At 38.9% G+C, this 21872-nt stretch overlaps 1 protein-coding gene across 5 annotated transcripts in view; it reads right to left on the bottom strand.

The window, feature by feature from the left end:
- The window catches only part of CD47 (CD47 molecule), a 94285-nt gene that overhangs the window by 9217 nt on the left and 63196 nt on the right, over window positions 1-21872 (bottom strand). For 2 of the 5 annotated variants that reach the window (XM_061628116.1, XM_061628117.1), the window contains exons 8-9: window positions 9855-9886; window positions 181-205 (exon numbers count right to left, since the gene is read on the bottom strand). The exons of 1 other annotated variant lie outside the window; for it this stretch is intronic. In XM_061628116.1, coding sequence (XP_061484100.1) covers window positions 181-205; window positions 9855-9886 — 57 coding nt within the window. Of the gene's footprint in view, window positions 1-180; window positions 206-9854; window positions 9887-21637; window positions 21716-21872 lie in introns of those variants that run through there. 2 more of the 5 variants (XM_061628118.1, XM_061628119.1) reach the window with 2 other exon arrangements.

Raw genomic sequence — 21872 nt, 5'->3', positions numbered from 1 at the left:
CTAATACCATGATTGCCAGTAGGAGCTCTATGAACAACCAATGCTTTCAACCTAGGAATAACTTTACATTCTCTTGTATAAATTTCTGTGTTTAAACAGCTCCAGCAGCCAATTTCCAGACTGAATGAAAATCAAAGCCAAGCCCCTGAAATATAGTTCAAAATTTCAATTACTACCTACCATTAAGTGGTTCCTCAACAGCTTTCTGTAAAATATTTAAAATATATATATGTATGTGTATATATATATATAAAGCCTTCATGTCTAGTATGGTTCTCTCAAATTAAATAACTCTAGTTGACATATACAGTAAATAGTGATTCTACAAAACAAATACAAGAAACAGCAGAACATTGATAAGACTAATGACAGGTTGTTATTTTTAGGCCTCTAATGATAACATGCAGTTGAGGGTGGAGAAAAAATGTGCCCATAGGTCAGCTCTGCCAGCACACCGCCTCGTCCACCCCAATCTGCAGAATTAGCTATTCCTTAGCTCCTGGAAGAGCTGATTGGGGCGACAGAGTGAGAGAAAAAGTTCCAAATAACTTCTCTTGAAATTGACAAGCACTAGTTGAGAATAGCAACATGTGGAATGCAGAACCAAGTGCAGCTATGAACATGTACTGAGCACTGCATCTGGAGTCTACTGAAGTCACAAGAATATTTTATCAGACCCCAGCTTTCAACAGAGGACCATTATTTTAAGGGTCATAAGTATTAAGTGCTCCCTCTCCCATATTTATATGACTGTGCAACATCTGATAACCCATTCCATTCCCAGCTTCTGATCTCCTCCACCTGCAAACTAAACTCTTACAGATTCTGAACCCTCAAATATGCTTTATAAATACCTTACCAATGAATTGATGTTGACTGTACCTTGACAAACTAACAAGTGAAAAAGCCCTTCTCAATGATTGTCTGTCTTGAAGTTTTTTACTGATCTTATAATTAATAATTTTAACTTAATTAACTAACAATATGAAATACACCCCAAATGATGAATAATCTATTATGAATGAGATTCATTTGATATACTTGATGAACTGACCAATGAGCTGTCCTGGTTTACCCTATTGACTACTACAATGAACCTTCCAGATACTAAACTGATTACTAATAGACTACTACTAATGAGTTGTGAGGTGGGGTGGTGGGTTTTTGTTTGTTTGCATCCTCTGGTTAAAAATGAATGCAGTAATGTGATTGTAATATATACTTTAACTTTATTCTCAACTTAGTCTATTGATACATGGCTTAGCAGGAAGAGGACTTAACTTTGTTCTTTAATAGATGTACATACATCTACATATTGATTTCTTACAGGTTGGTCTTTTCTTAGTTTCTGGCTATTTTAGAATTGAATTAATAACGACTTATGTCCCTCAGCATGATGCGATATTAACATATACTAACGGAAGAGTGTTGCGTTATACGCTGCTATGTATCAGTTATACATACTGATTACCTATGCCCTCAATATTTTTTTAAAAGGAAAATAGTTAAGATAATAGATGCTGATCAGGATAAATTCTTATTGGGGGAGATTTTAATGGGGTAATGAGCTGCAAAACTGACTGATCAAGCATAACTGGATCAAGTGGCACTATGACAAAAACTTTTTTTAATAGTACACAAATTTAACTGATACATGGCAACATCTTCATCCTTTGGAAAATGACTTTTTCAATTTCCTGGAATTTGTATACAACAATAGACTTATTTTGTACATTGCCATATTTCACCCAACTGATTCTAAAAATTAATATAAATATAAGAATATATGGCAATCATGCTCCTATTACAACAGAGTGAATATGTGATAATATCAATCCAGAAACAGATATCAACTCAATAATGAATTACAACAATATCAGATCGTAACTCAGGATTTAACTGTTAAACTGCAGGTGTATTTCTGAATTAACAATTCTTCTACTAAAGTCACTATTTAGGAGGCCTTAAAATCAGTGATGAGGAGTTTGATGATACAATAAGTGGCTTATGTAGTAAATAAAGGGAAAAGGATTTGAATGATCTTAAAAACCAAACAACAATTAGAACATGTTTTTCCCCCAAGACTATTTATAGGAAATTAGAAGTCTTAAAAAAGTAATTTCACCTAATCAAAAAGGTTTACTTTAAAAAATAAGATTTTTCCAAAAGACAACAAGCTAAACAAATTAATGTAAAATAAAAAAAGAATATAATAATAAGGTCCAACAATTGAAGAATGATTATGAAGCTTATTACAAAGCCAAAGGACACTGCATATGAATTCAGGAAATATTATGAGAAGCTGTATTCCTTAAATTCTCCCTCTGGGAACAGAATCAGTTCCTATTCAGAAAAGGCTAAACTGCCCCATTTAATGGCTGTTTCGCCAATGAAAATTTTCAAAGACCAGTTACGGTTACTGAGCTTCACAAAGTTGTTACTGAATTAAATAAGACACCAGGAACAGAAGATTTTGCTGCCAAATATCCTCGACAACCATACTAGGTTATATTTTGGATGTGGAGAAGGCTTTGACTAATTAGAATAGAGCTATTTCTACAACAGTATGGAAAATACTGCTCTAGGAGGGAATTACTAACTCATATGAATCATAGAATCATAGAGTTGGAAGGGGCCTTGTAGGCCATCGAGCCCAACCCCCTGCTCACAGCAGGAAATCCACAGCTAGAGCATCTCCCGCAGATAGCTGTCCAGCCTCTGCTTGAAGACATCCAGCGAAGGGGATCCCACCACCTCCCTAGGCAGTCGGTTCCATTGCCGAACTGCCCTTACTGTCAAGAAGTTCCTTCTAATGTCCAATCTGAATCTGCGCTCCTGCAACTTAAAACTATTAGACCTAGTCCTACCCTCTGGGGCAGCAGAGAACAAATCTGTACCCTCCTCTATGTGACAGCCCTTCAGGGACTTAAAGAGTGCAATCATGTCACCCCTCAGCCTTCTCTTCACCAGACTGAACATGCCAAGTTCCTTCAACCTTTCCTCATAAGACTTGTTCTCCATACCGGCTGTCATCCTCGTCGCCCTCTTCTGAACCCGCTCTAACTTATATGCTACTGTCTCAGTTAATGGGGTAAGTTCAGATATATTTAATCTTAAAAGAGAAATTCAAAAAGGTTACCCCCTTTCTCCATTTTTGTTTGCTCCATCTATTGAGCCTCTAACCAAAGCATCAAGGACTAATAAAGCAATAAACTGTATTAATTTTAAACTCCTCTTGTCTTGTCTTAATTTATAAGCAGATGATGCGGCATTATTTATATGTGATCCAAAGAAGTCTTCTGAGAAGGTATTAACTGGAATTTAATATAATCTCTGGCTACAAAATTAATATTAGAAAATCTTAATTGATGGGTTTAACGTACATAAGACCACAATGGACAAAATAGCAAAACAATATTTTATTCAACTGTGAGACTCCACCAGTAAGTACTTAGGGATATGGATTATTGAAAGTCTGGAAAGGCTAACTGTAATTAATCATGATAAACTCATGCAGGATGTTTAAAAATCTTTTGCATGGGGATAATATCTGACCTAGAAAAGATGGTACTCTAAAAGACACTGCTTTTATTTCTGAATATACCACTGCATCTTACAAAATCATCATTAACTGGCAAAATCTGCTAAAGAACTTTGGGATGAAAAGAAACCAAGGGTTGCAGGGAAAACCTGCTCAGACTTGAAATATACCTTGTAGTAAATCTGACAAGGACCCGCTAAAAACAACCTTCTGTAATAAAGGTTTGTTTATTAACAGGAATGAACTAAGGGGAAAAAATTAAGCCTGGGATTATCACCACTCACAGCAGTTTACAAGGAGGAAAGAGGAAGAAACAATTCTAGGTAATCTGTCATTTTGAAATAATAATGCATTGATGGAGCTAAGAAAACTATATATGCACAGAAATTTTAAATCTTATAATTAAATTATTACTGAAATGCAACATCATCATCCACTTTCTCCCCAATGTTTGCAATTAAGGCATGCAGCTCACAGTTCTTGACAGTAAACAGACTCTGCATTTCAATGTCAAAAGAAAAAAAACCTATTGAGTAACATATGGTATTATAACGGGCATTGGCACGTAAACACATAACATAGATGTGAAAGACAAGGCAGGATACTTCATTAGACATATGGAAATGGTTATTTATTTATTTATTTATTCGATTTATATACCGCCCACAGCCCAAGGGCTCTCAGGGCGGTGCACAACATAGATAAAATACAATAAAATCACAAGAAACAACAAAGTATACATTATTAAACAAGTAAACAACCTGATGTAGATTAAAACACAAATAGATTAAAATGCCTGGGAGAATAAAAAGGTTTTAACCTGGCGCCGAAAGGATAAAAGTGTAGGTGCCAAGCGCACCTCATCGGGGAGACTGTTCCATAAATCGGGGGCAACCACTGAAAAGGCCCTAGATCTTGTTACTACCCTCCAAGCTTCTATGTGACTCGGAGCTCGGAGGAGGGCCTTAGATGTTGAACGTAGTGAACGGGTAGGTTCATATCGGGAGAGGCGTTCCGCTAGGTATTGTGGTCCCGCGCTGTGTAAGGCTTTATAAGTCAAAACTAGCACTTTGAATTTGGCCCGGAAACAAATAGGTAGCCAGTGCAAACGAGCCAGAACAGGTGTTATATGTGCAGACCGCCTAGTCCTCGTCAGCAGTCTAGCAGCTGCGTTTTGCACTAGCTGTAGTTTCCGAACTGTCTTCAAAGGCAGCCCCACATAGAGCGCATTGCAGTAATCCAGTCTAGAGGTTACCAGAGCATGCACAACTGAAGCGAGGTCGTCGCTTTCCAGATAGGGACGTAGCTGGGCTACCAACCGAAGGTGGTAGAACGCATTCCGTGCCACCGAGGCCACCTGCGCCTCAAGAGACAGGAATGGATCGAAAAGAACCCCCAAGCTACGAACCTGTTCCTGTTATGGCATTATGCTCCAGAATGAACTGAGTTCAAAACTTAAAGCAGCGTTTACAAATTCATGTTTCACTGGTTTTTAACTTTCTCAAGGCTCAATCATACTGACACAGAGGAGTAAATAATACATGCTGGAAATATAATGCTGATATGCTCCATATAATTTGGTCCTGCGCTAAAACATGGATTTTCTGGATGGTGGTAATAAATGAAATTAAGAACATTAACAGGGTTATGGTTTATCAGCAGATACATTAGTTATACTGTTTGGTTATATAAATATTTGATTTTGCTAAAGACAGGGAAATAATCATTCATTTATTAACAGAAAAAGAAGAGAACCACATCTCTGGATGACTTGGCGTTTAGGAGTTAGTTCATATGGTGAAGTTAACTAACATAGCAAGGGTGACAGAAGGCAAACAGTTTAATTTATTTAAAATTGAGTCCACTTGTCATGTTTGTGTAATACAGTACAAGAATACATTCACACATTTATCCTACTGGGAACAATGTACAAGCATTATGGAATGATTGTATATCTATCAGTTATAAACTTGTTATGTTTTCTTTTTTATTGCTAAATTTTTCTTCTTTTATTCTTTTGTTGCTCATATTCTTTCGTGTGATTTAGAGTTTAGAGTATCTCTTACTAATAACTGTGGGGAAGAAAGAGACTATATAGATCTGATCTTGTTAATTAATGAACGAGCAGACAAATGGCAGACTCGTTTCATGATTGATTGGACTGTGCATTATGTCCCTAAAAGACTGGACAGAAATTTAATGCCTTCTAGAAGTGCCTTTTTAAAAAAATTCAACGTAATGCTAGCTATATTCCTTTCTAATTTGCTATACGCACATGTTACCAAATTCTTCCAAGCTACACAGCAAGTGGATTGTACTGTGAAAGACCAACCCAAATTGTGTTTGCATTTTGACAAATTTGTAGGGCAGTACAATATCTCAGAGAGGAGGTAGGGTCTCCTGCTCCCCTGGTGCATTCACTATAGCTGCCCAATTTCCCTGCTTTTAAAGTTTGATAGAAAAATCTGTGGGCTATAGGTACGTTCTTAAACCACAAGGTTTTTTGACTATTAGTGAATAATTTTGTTTTCATTATGCATAAAAAGCATTGCAGATCATTTACCAAACCCTGAAGGAGAATGAACCTGGAATAATCAGAGGTCGGAAACAAACATCTATATAATTGCCATTGATCCATTAAATAAAAATATAAGACCATATATATATGCAAGCTTCCCCTACTCACACTTGCATGATAAACATATGGCTATCAGGAGAAGGAAAGGCATGCAACATGATAGGTGGTACCAGTGGTGCAGACTCACTGTCCCTTTGATTGCATAGAGCCTTCTTCACATGAGTAACATGTGATGGAAGATTTTATGAACAAGGAAACTTGTCAAAGGAGGAAGAGGACTAATAACAATATTTTTTGTGGGTGCTCTGGGACAGTTTATCCCACTGGTGTAATGGAAATAACAGTTAAAATAAATTAATGGGACCTAAGGGAATGTCTTCTTGCTTAGAATCTGACAGTGCAATCAGAAGCCCCCCTTTGAGTCCCCCATCAACTAAGGTGAGGTGGGTAGAAAATTGTGAAAAGGCTATCTCTCAACTTTGGTGCCCTTCTAGTCAACTCTTTCCACAGGGATGCTTGCCTATGTTATCTTTTAGGCACAGGACAAAGACCATTTTATTTTCCAAGGATTTTAAATCATGGATATGATTTCTCCCAGGCATTTTACTATGTGTCTTAAATTGTTTTAAATTTTTAAATTGTGTTTTAAATTGTTTTTAAAATATGTGTTTTAAATTGTATATTTGTTTTAATGTTTTTGGTTGCTGTAAACCACTCAGAGAGCTTCGGCTATGGGGCTGTATACAAGTGCAACAAATAAATAAATAAAAGTTTCTTTCTCTGCTGGCTGTTTTTAATGTTGCATTTAACAACACTTTTTAATAGTATATGTTGTGTTTTTCTGTATGATGTTATGAACCTGAAATGCCTTTAACTAAAAGTTTGTGTATAAATCCTTTTCAACAAATAAAACAAACCATGGTTAAAAGGATTGCCTCATAACCAGCTTGAAACCAGACTTTGAAAACTCTGATTATAAAGGCAATGTGGTTAGTGCTTATGAAAGAGAAATTCAAATGGGACAGAGAGAGGAAGTGTGGAAGCCTAAGGTACACTCTTGATCTCCTAACTATTATCAGAAATATTATTGCCTGCACTAGGACATAGTGATGGTGCCTTGTTTGTAACCTGACACCTCCAATAGTGGGAAGTGCAGCTTACATGGAAGATCAAAGGCTGTCTTGCACAGACAGATTTTATACTTGCAGGAAAATGGACTGGAACTCTTCCTTTTAATAGTAGCTATATGGTTAGCAATTTCTCCTACTGCCAGAGGGAAAAAGGAACCTTCAAGCAAGGGCTCAGGTCTGGCAGAGGAAGAAATATTAGAAGCATCTGTGCTTAATTTTATATTTCAATGAGCTTTCAGAAAAAAAATATCACAGATCCATCAGAGAATTCACCCGAGTCAAGAAAAGCTCAGGCCTACATGTCAAACATAGCAAAAGCAGCGGTAAATATATTTATGGATTGTACCACTTGAAGCAGCTAACATAGCTCAATGTTCTTCCATACCTTCTTGCTCCACCATAATCCACCTACAATGAAAACTACCATGTCAGGTAGCGGGTTAGATTAGAACCCTTCTAATTTATTTTTATTTGTGCAGGGTTCTTGTTGTTTAGAAGAGCACTCAATCATGCAAACCCCACCTGCAATCTAAAATGGTACAGTGAATAAATATTGATCGTCCTATCTGCTGTTCATGAGAAATAGTCTTATAACAGACTTCAACAATCTATCTGCCTTCCACTTATATCAAAGAGAGAGAGAGAGTGTGTGTATCTAAATATTTGTGCCTATAAAGGCAGCGTGGATGAAGGATAGAAGAGCTACATTGTCTCCTACCAATACCTCTCTCGGCTGACCTTACATGTTACTGTATAAGATAGGCAACACTGCAGGAGGGGGTGGCGCTTCCCCCCTAAAAACACCAGGAAACAGGGCTTGGCAGCATTGTGCATATCCACATAAATGCTCACTAATCCCATCATAGCAATATGCTGCTATTCCTCAATCCTCAAAGACTCCATAGGGGACAAGCCAAGACAAAAATTTATATAAGGCATTTGCAGTGACTGCATCAATTATAAATATTAAGCAGAGTGAACACCTTAAAAACAAAGTCCATTAAAATTAATGTATTCTTTTAGCCATTTAACATCTGTTCAATAATTAGATTATCAAACATCCAGCAGTATTACTGTCCAAAGCAGCCAAGCCTGAACAAGTCCACTGTAGGGGAATGGATTGGATTCAGATTAACCTCAAATTTAGAGAGACCTGGGACTTGTCTGAGCAGAAGTGGGCTCCCTCTGAATCACCCCAATCAAGTTTTGGAACCTCTTGAACATTTCATCCCAGGCTTGCCATATAAGGAAAACACCAGGGTGGGGAGAAGGTGAGTGTAGCTTTGTGACTGACACATTTAGGTTTTAATTATCTTTACCAGATAATTATCTTTACCAGGGTCTCCAATCACAGTGGTTCGGAGGAGGGATGCTGAAGTAACATATCACCTTGTTCTTGCTTGTTCCATACTCCTTGCTAATTCTGCTAATAGTGTTTGCTTGCCAAATGCTCCACATTCAAGTCCTTCTGCCTCTGGCAATACCCACACACATATCAAATCAGCTTTACACTTAGTTTCTGTGATTTTCTGGGGCCAATTGAGCAGAATACAAACCTAAAGCTGGATTCCCCCCCCCTTCCTAGCTCCTACACCTATCCTTCTGAAATTCTGCAGGTTACTTTCCTACAACGTATGCCATTTTTATACAAAAATAATTGCCCACAAAAGCACAGGGAAAGAAGCAAATCCCTTGTGATTCTTCTGTCCCCAAAAATCAACTTTAAAAGGCACCTAGTATGAAAACCACAACATCTAATCTTTTCTGAAATTTGGCAGGTTTCCTTCTTTAAGGAAGTACATATTTGGTATTTCCCAACAAATTTACCACAACACAACAGGGGAGATTAAATGATTTTTTTAACCATCCCAATACTGTAAAGGTTGCCCTTGCAGGAAAACCATTCCAGCAATCCTTTTGAAATTGGCAGTATTCATCCCCTCAGAAGGGGCTATCATGCCTGCAAATTTCATCCAGTTCTGTCAAAAAGAAAAAAAGATAGCCATTTGTTAATTTCCCCATACTAATCAATGGGGAGGCATTGAACTTTGGATTTTCAGATGGGGATTTGGGCCCAAGGTGAACTGAGCAGACTCTGAAGCAATCAGAGTCAAATTGTGTTGTTTACCAATGTGATGAATCGGGGCCTGAACCTCATCTTGTTGTTAGTGCACATTTATAATCTATTACCATTTCAGCATTCAAAGCTCTAGCATACAAATTAATGGAAATGCATTAACTTGATTTCATTTTTCTAGCTTTTTTTCTAGTTTAATTTTTTAACAGTTATTTTTACTAAAGACTCCAGTTCTTAATTATTCCAGTGGATGACTGGTCAAGCTGGAAGTTAAGTCTCCATGAGGAGGGAAAAGATATTGCTGGAAAAACTTCTTATAGTGTTGAAAGAATAATGAGGCAGGGATGTATGGTCTCATCACTAGAGATAAAAAATAAGTAGCCAATTAACATGGCACAAATTCTTATTGCAGTTATCAATAAATTTACTTGCTACCAACCTGGTCCAACCAATTGTGAAAGGCTCAGCATCTCATTACAACTCCCCTGAGCCATCTAGTCACCCCAAATGCATTAATTTTAAGCTTACCCTTGGAGGCTGATGATCTTTGAAGCTGGTACCTAAGGTTACAGAAAAACATACAGCATATATTTATTACTGGATACTGAAAGCACACAAAACTAATCACCACCATGCACTCTTAAAAAGAAAATCAAGAAAGAATTTCAGCTGTAGCCTTGGACTTGTGCACTCTTCCCTCCTGCTGACTTCCTGCACAGCCCTAGCACATACTTTGTGTCAGTCACTAAGTCTGTCTTATTGTTGCATATGAAACAGAAACTGTGGTTTAAAACATAACCCACGATTTGAAGTTGGCTGGTTTAGAAACTGACCAGGTTGGTTAAGTCACAATCTCCTATGAGATTCTGTGAAACCAAAGTAAATTCTAGCAAACTGTTTCTCCCAATCAGACAGTAGGAGAGGCAAGAGGGGAACATGTGAACCAGAGACTTTGTTCAGTATCATTCCAGTTTGTGTATGTTCTGCTAAATAACAGTTTTAGCATTACCTGCAAATGTAGCCATACTCTAATCTGTTCTTTTCCTTTTTACTGCTTGAATTATGTCTCATTCTTGTTTTTCTCATGCTTGTCCTTTAACCAATGCAGCAGTAGGGCAGAAGCAAAGCTATTCTTCTGGTTGCCCTCATAAAATTCACTTCTTTATCCAGACCTGCATTCTTGCAGCTTTTCAGGACTACATATCCAAGCCTGAACTGTGTTGTATGTTTCCATGTTTAAGTCCTTGATTTCACCCATTTCATGTACATTCTTCCCTTTTCAAGTTTGCTATTCAAATACAAAGGATGAAAATGGCACATGTACAGAACCCTCCACTTCTGCTATGCAAAGTAAAGAAGCAGAGTGCATAGCCATGCACATGCACACACTATAGCAACTTTTTCAGATGTGGAACCCAAACATTCAATGTATGACCCACTTTTTCCACCTTGTATGTCTACACTTTTCATTTGACTCTCTAATTTTTCTTTTCCTCTCCCTTCCTACCTGTTCCTGGTCATTTCTTCTCTTCAGAAACCACATCCTTTAAATGATCTTTCATTACCTCTTTAAGACTTATTTCAACTGCTGGTTCTCAATTTATTTGGCTGTAGCTGTGACTTTTTATCTGCTGGTCTGTCAAATTTATCTATTTCAGAGCAATGGTGGGCAGAAGTTAGACTGAGATCTACTGGTAGATCTCTAGGCAATTTTCAGTAGATTGCAATTGTTTAATAACAGCAATAACAAAACAACATTTCCCATGTAAATTAGGCTACTGAAATGAAGAAAGCTAATGAGGAACCAGGCATGGACCTGTGCCGAAAGACTGTGATCTCATCACTTCTGATATTGAAAATGAATTCCTAGACTCAGAATGTGCTCAAAGGGAACCTATTCTTTAATTCTATGTGGATAGATGTTGGGAGTTATAGTAAAAAAAAAAAGTAGATCCAACAAGTCTGACATCTGCCCGCCCCTGGTTTCTATCATTTTTTCCTGGTCAGTAGAAAATGGATTTTTAAATTTTATATTGTTAGCTGCCTTGGGAATCTTCAGATGGAAAGGCAGGATGCAAGTTTACTAAAAAAAAAAAAGATACATGTACACATGCAAAAACACAGAAATGCAAAACAATGGTCCTGGTGTTGCAGCTCCTGAGCCAAGGGTGAGTCAGGGCAGGGCATAATCCAGTTGTGGAACACTCATGACCTCGCAGCCAAGGCCAGGATGATACAGTACTCCTCCTCTTCCTTCACACCCCTCTCCAGCACCACCTATACATCAGTCTCTCCAAGTCCACTGGGAAGAGAACCGCCTTGCCTGCCGAAGCCCCCATTGTTACTAAAACGGGACTGCTTGTGCTGCTGGACCAAGCCTGCTCCACAAGGATGCACGGATGCACAAGCAACTGTGTGGCACTGGCATAGAGAAGGAAAAACTAGCTACACAAAACACTTTTGGAATACACTGTCTGGATGCAGTCCCATTTTCTTCATGTTTCTTTCACAAGCGTCCTGGAAAGGAAAAGAGCCCTTCTATTTGCCGAATACTAACATCTGAAGCACCCAAAAAGCTTAGGAAAACTTAGAAAGGCTTGACCATTTTTCTTTGAACAGCACTCTGAGGTATAGCTTCAGCAGGAGCTGCTGGGGGGCTAAGAATCAGAAAGCCCAATTATAACCACAGACCAAGTTACATGGTTCGCTGGATAGTTCCCAGCATGTGATAACTATTAATTCAGCTCAAGAACTTTGTGAATTATGAACAAAATATACTATACAACCGTAATATTACTGTCTAGTTCACGAACTCCTCTTTCAAGAATGCTACATTTGTTATTCAGGTGCCTATTAAGCAGAGGAAATCTTCACATATTCATTTATTTAGATAACTTACATACAAAAAATTCAAACCAAATACTTTTCAGATATACATAGATAACAACAGCCCTAGAGTTGGGAGATTTTGTCCCATGTATGCAGTTAACATACAAGTAAAATGTATCTGGAACTCTTATTTGGAAATCACAACTCCCCCCTTCCCCGCTTTCTCTTGGATCAGTAAATTCACCTTCCCTTTGTTTACAATGAAGGCATTCTGCTAAGATACAGTGTTCTTCAGCACTGGATCCCCCAAATGTTACTGGACTACAACTCTCATCCTCCCTAACTTAACCAATGGTCAGATATGATGGGAGTTGTAATCCAGCAGCATCTGGGGACCCAGTGCTGAAGAACAGAGCAGCTACTTGCTATGTACTCTTGACACTATATCAAAAACTAGGGCCAGGACACAAAGAGCTACTTCAAATGTAGGATTACTGACAATTTTCCTTTGATTAGTAGAGCTCCCCCTTGCTCCAATGCCACATGTCTACTAGACCCTTGCCCCTCCTGGCTCATTAAAAGGGCCAGAGAGGGACTGGCCGAGTGGGTGAAGGGAGTGGTCAATGCTTCCTTACAACAAGGCAGAGTTCCAATGTGCCTAAAGAAGGCAGTTGTAAGGCCTTTGTTGAAAAAGCCCTCCCTGGACCCTTCTATAATGGATAACTATCGGCCAGTGTCCAATATCCCATTTTTGGGCAAGGTAACAGAACGTGTGGTGGCCTCCCAGCTCCAGGGATTCCTGGATAAAACGGAGTATCTTGATCCATTTCAGTCTGGTTTCAGGCCTGGTTATGGGATGGAGACGGCTTTGGTTGCCTTGGTGGATGACCTATGCAGAGAACTGGACAGGGAGAATGTGTCCCTGTTGGTTCTGCTGGACCTCTCAGCGGCTTTCGATACAATCGACCATTGTATTCTCCTGGGCCACCTTGATGTGATGGGACTTGGGGGCACTGTTTTACAGTGGCTCCACTCCTTCCTGGAGGTACAAACCCAGAAGGTGGTGCTGGGGGATTCCTGTTCAACTCCTTGGCCTTTGGCCTGTGGGGTCCCCCAGGGCTCAGTTTTGTCCCCCATGCTATTTAACATCTACATGAAACCGCTGGGAGAGGTTGTCCAGGGGTTTGGGGTCTGGTGCCATCAGTATGCTGATGACACCCAACTCTATCTCCCCTTTCCACCTAACTCCAAGGAAGCTGTCTTGGTCCTAAACTGGTGTCTGGCATCAGCGGTGGATTGGATGAGGGTGAACAAATTGAAGCTTAATCCAGACAAGACAGAGGTGCTCGTGGTCAGTCGAAAGGCAAATCAGGGAATAGGAATTCAGCCTGTGCTAGATGGGGTTACACTCCCCCTGAAGACGCAGGTTCACAGTCTGGGTGTGCTCTTGGACTCAGCTTTAAACTTGGAGGCCCAGGTTTCTACGATAGCCAGGAGTGCTTTTGCACAGTTAAGATTAGTGCGCCAACTGCGCCCATTCCTTGAGCCGTCTGATCTGGCCACAGTGACACATGCCTAGGTTACATCCCGTTTAGATTATTGTAACGTGCTCTACGTGGGGCTGCCTCTGAAGACTATTTGGAAACTTCGACTGGTGCAACGAGCTGCGGCCAGAATGCTAACTGGGGCTGGATACAGGGATCATACAACTCCCCTGCTGCAGCAGCTCCACTGGCTGCCAGTTTGTTTCCGGACACAATTCAAAGTGCTGGTTATGACCTATAAAGCCCTATACGGCTTAGGTCCAGGCTATCTGTCAGACCGTATCTCCCTATATGAGCCTGCCAAGGCCCTGAGATCCTCAGGAAAGGCCCTTCTCTCAATCCCCACATCTACACAAGTATGTTTAGTGGGGATGCGAGATAGGGCCTTTTCGGTGGCTGCCCCTAGGCTCTGACATTCCCTTCCTAGGGAGGCAAGAATGGCCCCCTCTTTACAATCCTTCTGTCAGCAGGTAAAGACTTTTTTATTCTAACAGACCTTTGGAGCTGAAGGTTGCTAAGGTCAGGGCTTGAAGAGGGTGCTGCATTGTTATTGTTTAATTGTACTATTTTAAACTGAGGTGATTTATTAAGTGTATGTTTGAACAGTTTTAATATTGGAAATAGCTTAATTCTATTTATTTTAGACTATTGTATGTTCTTAATTATATGTATTTTTATCTGGAAGCCGCCTTGAGTTTCAGTTTGGAAAATAAGGTGGGGTAATAATAATAATAATAATAATAATAATAATAGTGCTACATATATGGAGCATGTAAATTTTCACAACTGGTTCAAGCATGAAATCGGTCAGAAAACATCGTCAGTGTCAGAATGCATTACGTGATGCCTAATAGAATTCTGTCGTTCAATATGGGCCCTCATTGACAAACATCCCCCATTTCCTGGTAAAAACAGATTCAAGCACAACAGGAAGGAGAAGTCTCCAAACTACTTTATGGACAGCAAATTCTTGTACTCATGGTGCAGAACTTAAAACAGCCCACTATAACCCTGACAAATAGAGGCAAAGAAGCAGAGGGACACATCTTGTCAACTTCCATTCCTCCTTCAAAACAATGTTACATCATGCCCAAAATTCTATCTTATGCACCAGAGCAGTACCCAACAAGGTAGTTTCATTTCATTTGCGCAACAGAACTTTCCCTCCCTCTCCTCTCCCCACATCTGTTCCCAAGGTTTAGATGAACTAACAGAATTACTTTGTTGGACACCACCCCACAGGTGGAGAATCTCATGGGCAACCTTCTGGGGGCTGGTGGTAGGTGGGACCACAGATGGAGCAATGGATGTACAGTAGGCTGTACTCCAGTTACACAAAAGCCACTGGTTTCTTTCTACACTCACCACACATATATCCTCCATTCAGGCAAGCAAAAGGCATTATCATAGCTCAAGAACACATCCCTCTGTGTGACATCTCTGCAAGAGAAGGCAGCTTAGCTTGCCTGCCCCTGTCTCACACCACATATTAATTAAAGCAAATAGCGTTTAAACCCACAGGAGCCATGAAACATTTACAACCTCTAGCAAAGAAATGACCTCAGACTTCCTTGGAGCTAAAGAAAAAACATTAATTACCTACTCTACACCTAGAATACCAGTGGCTGAAATTGACCAGGTGGAAGATGTGATAGGGCCTACAATAGCTGGGAAAACAGCTCACATTTCAAAAGGCAACTCAGACCCTGTGGCGGACTTAATAATATATCTTAAAAAGGACTTAATGACTGAATGGGCAATTACAATCTCTCCCTCAAAAGATGAGATTAAAGGAATGGCTGAAAAGCTGATCAACTTTAGCAAAACACGCTCAGCTTTTTACATGAGCCTAAAACACAAATCCACCATTTTGGCACTTAAAAAAGCAAGCAAAAAATATCATAATGGGAGGATTGATCAAGAAGGACAAATCTCAGAGTTTGGGGGGGGGGGTCACAGAGGATCTACCAGGGGTCCCCAATTTCCTCACATTTTTTTACTGACTGGATGAAGAAATTGCTTCCAGATTGGCACTTACACCCAAAAGACAGTGAAAGGATTCATAGGGCTACCATACCACAGCTCACTCTGGGACAATGTCCTAGAGATACAATAATCAAATTTCACCACTATATAGTAAAAGACATCATAATGAAAAGGACAACATCTAAGCTCCACTTAGAATGCATAGGAAGCAAAGTGTGTATCTTCCAAGACTTAACAGTAAAACTCTACAGAAACAGAGAGACTTTAAACAATTCACAGAAGTGCTTAGAAAAGCAGAAACCAAACAGTGTTGGGGTTTTCCTTTCAAATTAATTGTGGTGAAAGAGGGCAAAACACTGACAGTGGTGAACATAGAAGAGGCACGTGAATTGATGTTAACACTGAAGCTTTAAAATGGGCAAGAGATCAGCAACACAGGAGAATCTGGAATTGATGGGATTGCCAATCATAGATTTTGTCATGTTTTCTGTCAAACAAAGAAAAAGGAGAAAAAGAAAGAAAAGGTGCATAAAGAAAGAGACAGATGGGACAAAAGGCAAAAGGAGAAAAGAAGAAAAGATCTTAACTCTTTACTCAAAATGAAAGACATCTCAGAAAACACGATTAAGTTTTGCAATGTGGAGAATTTGGTTTTAAAAGTCAATGAACTTTGTATATACGTTACAAAAATCTTGCTGTTCAATTTAATAGTTCACAGCTTTCTAAAAAACAAGGAGTTTGGAGGCGAATCTACAAACATTTACAATAAAGTGCAATACAGGAGATGTCCCCTAATTTTTTATACAGGTCCCTTACTTGCATCTTTTCTGGGGAAGAGATGTGTTGCTGCCATCTAGTAGCTAGCCATGCAGAGGGGACCCAGTTGGGAGTTCTGTTGGTATTGTTGGTTTTGGTTGGGAATTTTAGGAGGGGGTTATTCTTGGGCAACCTGATGGTAGGAGACTATAAGGAACAGAAGCTAGACTTGGAAATCTGGTTCTACTTCATCTTACCTTTTGTTCTTTTAACAAGAGGCATAAACATTATAGGTCTGAAATTTCTAGCTGTTTTTACATTGTGGTTTTTTGAATTTACTTGGAATGTTTTAAATTTATGCTACAATCTCTCATCAGCAAGAGATACCATCTGGAAACATATTAGATACTTATTGCACGTGGTCTGATCATGATAATTGGGAGTATTCACTTTATATATCTTCATCTTTCAAGGCCACACAATACCCATCTATATATCTTTAAAGCTGGAAAATGTTTCCTCCCTCTACAGGTATGTGTGAGATCTCTTAGCAACTTATGCTATCAAACCCACAGCAACTCAGATGTAAGGACATATTGGTTTCTTTCCCCCTTTATATCACAACTTTTGTTATCAACATAAAATTCCAACATTGTCATGGGAATAAAATTTATATGCTCTTGTAATGGTTGAGGAGATCCTGATAAGTGAACAAGAATTTGGTTATCTCTGAAAAAAGAGGGGCTGATATTATTACATTACAAAAGACTCAAAAAAATTCAGAGAGCTTAAACTTGTACTTCCAAGCTTACATGGGGACTGGTTTATGGCACCAGGGAGTAGTGATCTGGTTTTCACATACCCTAGATTTTCGGGTATAAGGCAACAGCTTTGTCAAAATCAAGATACAAAAATGACTCAGACTGTGTTTCTAGTCCTAATAAGGACTGAGACAATTTTCTAACTCAGGTCATGAATAAATTAACACAAACTGCAGAAGGTGGCATAATATTAGGAGGAGACTTAAATTGGACCAGAGACAAACAAAGAGACAGAGAAAGTAAAATGATCTAAAATAAGGAAAACTATGACTAAAATGGATGATTTCAGTTTAAAAACTGTTAGACACTTGGAAGGAAACAAATCCAAATTATTCCAATTATACCTTCTTTTCAGTCAGTCAGTCAGGCATGACATGTACGCACACATTGATTTTATTCTGTTGTCAGATAATTGGGCTGGACAGATTCACTCATCCTAATTTGGACTATTGGGCATCTGATCGTGTACGAGTTTACACGACCATGCAAATAATTAAAAAGCAAGCAAAATCATTTAATTGGAGACTAAACCAATCCTACTTAACCAGAAACATATTGTGGATAAAGTTTTTTAAAAAACTAATTACCTTACTCTCAATTTAACAGAAGAAATTCCACAAGCAATAGTTTGGGATTCAATGAAAGCAGTTCTATGAAGAAAACTAATTAGTGAATATAGCCACCTAAAAGGGGGGGGGAATGCAAGCAAAAATAAACTGAATCTAGAGATCAAAGCTCTTGGAGATGACCATAAAAAGGAAGCAAACACACTTACAGAAAATGAATATAAAAAAGAGCAGAATTAGGACTTATCCATGCAGGAACCTAACTTCATACTAAAGAAGCTGCTTTTACCATCACAACAGCTTTTCAAGGTCCACACTTCTAGCTCAATGGTAGCTTCCAATTCAGTTTTCCTTTCACACAAGTAGGTGTTCCTCTGGAAAGGTTTAGGACTGCTGTTTCCTTATGGCCCCACCCCCAATTTTACACGTTTATTCCCTCCGGAGTATCAATATTGCTAATGGGGAAGGGGAGGTTTTTATTGTCAGTTTCATTATTTCTTGTAAATTGCATGCTTCAGCCAGGAGAGTGTTGGGGTGCAACTGACATGAAGCTATATGAAACTGATTAGAGGGGGAGGTGAGTGAAAGGTAAAGTAGGCAGCAGCTGCCGCAGCTTTTACAAGCAGCAGAAAGAAAGCGAGCGGGTGATGGGGCATAAGAGAACCCACCCACTAAAAAAAATCCAAGCAAAGCATCTACACGGAGGAGCACAGCGAAGCTGAGATAGTTTTTCCTTTCCTTTCACATTATAATTGGATTGGGTTGATTCTGACTTAAAAGGCAGAAACTGCGTTATAGCTTCTGCTTGCCTGCAACGTCATGTAACCATGCAAATTACAAAGGGATGCAAGTAGCATCAGACACACACTAAATCACTGTGTGGATGAGCCCTCTGTCAGCTTAGAAATAGATAACAATCACAATTCTTCAATATGTCAACCAAAAAAACTATGAACATGGTGACTGCAATTGCAAACGATTGGCTTATAAACTGAAGAAAACCACTGTTAGAAACAGAATATCAGCTATTAAAATCCTTGGGGTGGGGAAATGTTTCAAAAATTTTACAGAGTTATACAATGCTAAACCAACAAATTTAGATCAAATTGCATCATATTTGAATTCAACAGAACTATCAACCTTAGCCATGGACAAAAAACATTACTCAACCAGTCACATAAGAGATGAAGAACTTAATTTTTTTTAAAAAAAAAAATCAAGCCATCCAAAGCACCAGGCCTAGAGGGCTTTGTGGGACAATTTTATATAACTTTTGGGGAAATTCTGGCTCTGGGAAGCTTAGATGGCTTTATGTGACAATTTTATATAACATTTAGGGAAACTCTGGTCCTACATTTGAACATTTTATTTAACAATATTATGGACGACGGGCAAATTCCACATACATGGAAAGAATCCAGATTGATAGTACTGTTAGACCTACTGCCCTGATTAATCAGCATGCAAACTATTTACAAATATCCTGTTAGATAGATTGGCCTTAATATTGTTGAAGCCAACAGGTCAAGATCAACTGGCATTTACAAGAGGCCATCATATAGCAGATCCTATTAGAAGGCTACTCAACGTACTATACCATGGGTAAAAAACAAATATACCATTAGCAATTGTCTCCTTGGATGCAAGCAAGGCCTTTGATAAACTAAGCTGGGGATTCTTAAACTTGTTACTGAAAAAAAAATGATAAATTTACCAAACTTATAGCAACTTTATATAAAGACAGTGTACCTTCAATTAGAATAAACAGATTGGACACACAATGATTTGGTATAGGAAGGGGCATGAATCTCGCCCCTGCTGTTTGCCCTTTCAATGGAGCCACTTGCAAACTTAGTAATGGAAATAATCTAATAAAGGGATTAGCAATCGAAGGAGTGACTCACAAGATCGACCTGTTTGTGGATGAAGTTGCCCTTATGTTCACAAATCCATTAAATTTCCCTTTTAGAAACTCTCAAAGTGGTAACCATCCATGGAACAACGGCATGAACGGAAATAAATTACTTAAAAAATCAGATTTATTATATCTCAACATACCTTCATCAGATGAACTGCAATTGCAAAAAATATCTAAATTTAATTAATTTTAACCCTTTATTAAAGTCCATTAGAAAATATTTAAAATTATGGAATAACTCTCAACTGTCTTAGCTTGGAAGAATTGCAGCCATAAAATATTTACCCAAACTAAACTTATTTCAAGTCCTACCTATCAAAATTTAAATTCAGTCTTTAAACAAAGAGCAAAAATTATTGAACGACTTTATTCATCTTCAAAGAAAAGCTAGATTAAGGAAAAAATCTTATATAAATCAACAAAGGAGGGTTGGGTATCCCTAATATAAGCTGGTTAGAAGTACTTTCATTCTTAACCCACCAACCAATAGTTCTGCATAACATCCACAACTTATTTGCCCAGGCCAACCTATATATGTGGAATAAATGATACCATCACTGTCTCCCATAATTCCAATTCAACATTATTCACTGTTTTACCAAAGGAATAGCGGTACAGAAGAAACGGAAACAAAAAGACATCTATCATATAAAATATTTCTATGCAGGGATTATTCCATTTTCTGGAGAACAAATTAAAACTAAACTTGGGGAAATGGAGACAAATTGACTAATTATCCATCAAATCACAGAATTTTCATTTGATATGACTATAATAGCTCAAGCTACTTGACCCTTACAAACTCTGAAAAATCTAATTTTAAACTCTGTACATCAAAAAATCTTTTATCCACAATTTACAAAATTATGGACGATACTACGTCAGACAATTTGGAAACTTTAAAGCAGATATGGGAAAAATATCTGCAATATAAAATAGAAGGGGAAGAATGCAGCAAAAGTTGGAACAAAAAGCCATTTATGAGTGCAATCCAACTCAGAGGAGGCTGGCGGGAATGGAGCCAGCCAAAGCAGAGCTGGCGGAAGGGGCCGCCACATCCATTCTCCAATCAAGTGCCACTGGGAGAGGAGGCCGCTGGCTTGCTAGCAGTGCTCAGAAAAAGGAACGAAATGCATGTTTCCTTCCACCACCCCTTTTCCTAGCATAGCAGCTGCCGGGATGGAGGGTCACAAGATCAAGCCGATTCGGCAGAAGTCCCCCCCCCCCGGTTCTGCCCCAATACATCCTCAGAATGCCCATTTCTTGGGACTTCCACTGCACTGGTCCTGGGCAGAGCCAGCTGGGCCCTAGCTGGGCCTGACTGGTGGCAGAATTCTCCGGCTGCACTGCAGCTGCGCTGTGGGAACTATTGCTAGTAGAGGCTAGCAGCACCGACACCCTTCCTTCTCCGCCACAGCTCCACCACATCCTGAAGCCCCTCAGCCCCAAGTGGATTGCACCCTAAGTCAGTTTCTGCAAAAATAAAGGGAAATTTTTTAAAAATCATTCATAGATGGTACTACACTTCCTTAAAATCAACATGGAGGCAAGTCCACGCTGTTGGAGGTGATGCAATGAATTGGCAAAAAATTTTTCACGTGGTGTACAAAAATTAAACAATTTGGGAATTAGTGTGCAAGAAGATCATTGTAATAACAGACCAAAGAATAGCATGTGATCCAAAACTAGCACTGCTAACATTGACAGGCGATCAAAAGGACTTGATCACACTATTATTTGTGGGCATACCAGACAATATCTCAACAATGGAAAGTTGCAAATAATCTCTCTCTAGAACAATGATTACCAAGAGTATGGAATTCTGCTTTAATGGAAAAATTAACACAATGTCTGAAATCAGTCAATAAGAAAATGGACTATGACAATTGCATAAATGACTGGTATTGTTTTATTCCATACATAAAAAGCAAAGAACTGGATCCACCTTCCATTCATCTCTTAAGATAACCTGTGGATTGAAGAAAAATAAAAAACAGGAAAAAGAAGGAAATATATTGGTCAAGAAATATATTGGAACCCAAGTGGGAACCATACTACAGGAATACCCCGCATTAACATACGTAATGGGTCCAGAGCGAGTACGTAAACCCAAAATGTACTTAAAG

This window comes from Rhineura floridana, chromosome 5, assembly GCF_030035675.1.
Source record: "Rhineura floridana isolate rRhiFlo1 chromosome 5, rRhiFlo1.hap2, whole genome shotgun sequence".
In the NCBI taxonomy this organism is placed as follows: Eukaryota; Metazoa; Chordata; class Lepidosauria; order Squamata; family Rhineuridae; genus Rhineura; species Rhineura floridana.
This window is presented reverse-complemented; position numbering and strand designations above follow the sequence as displayed.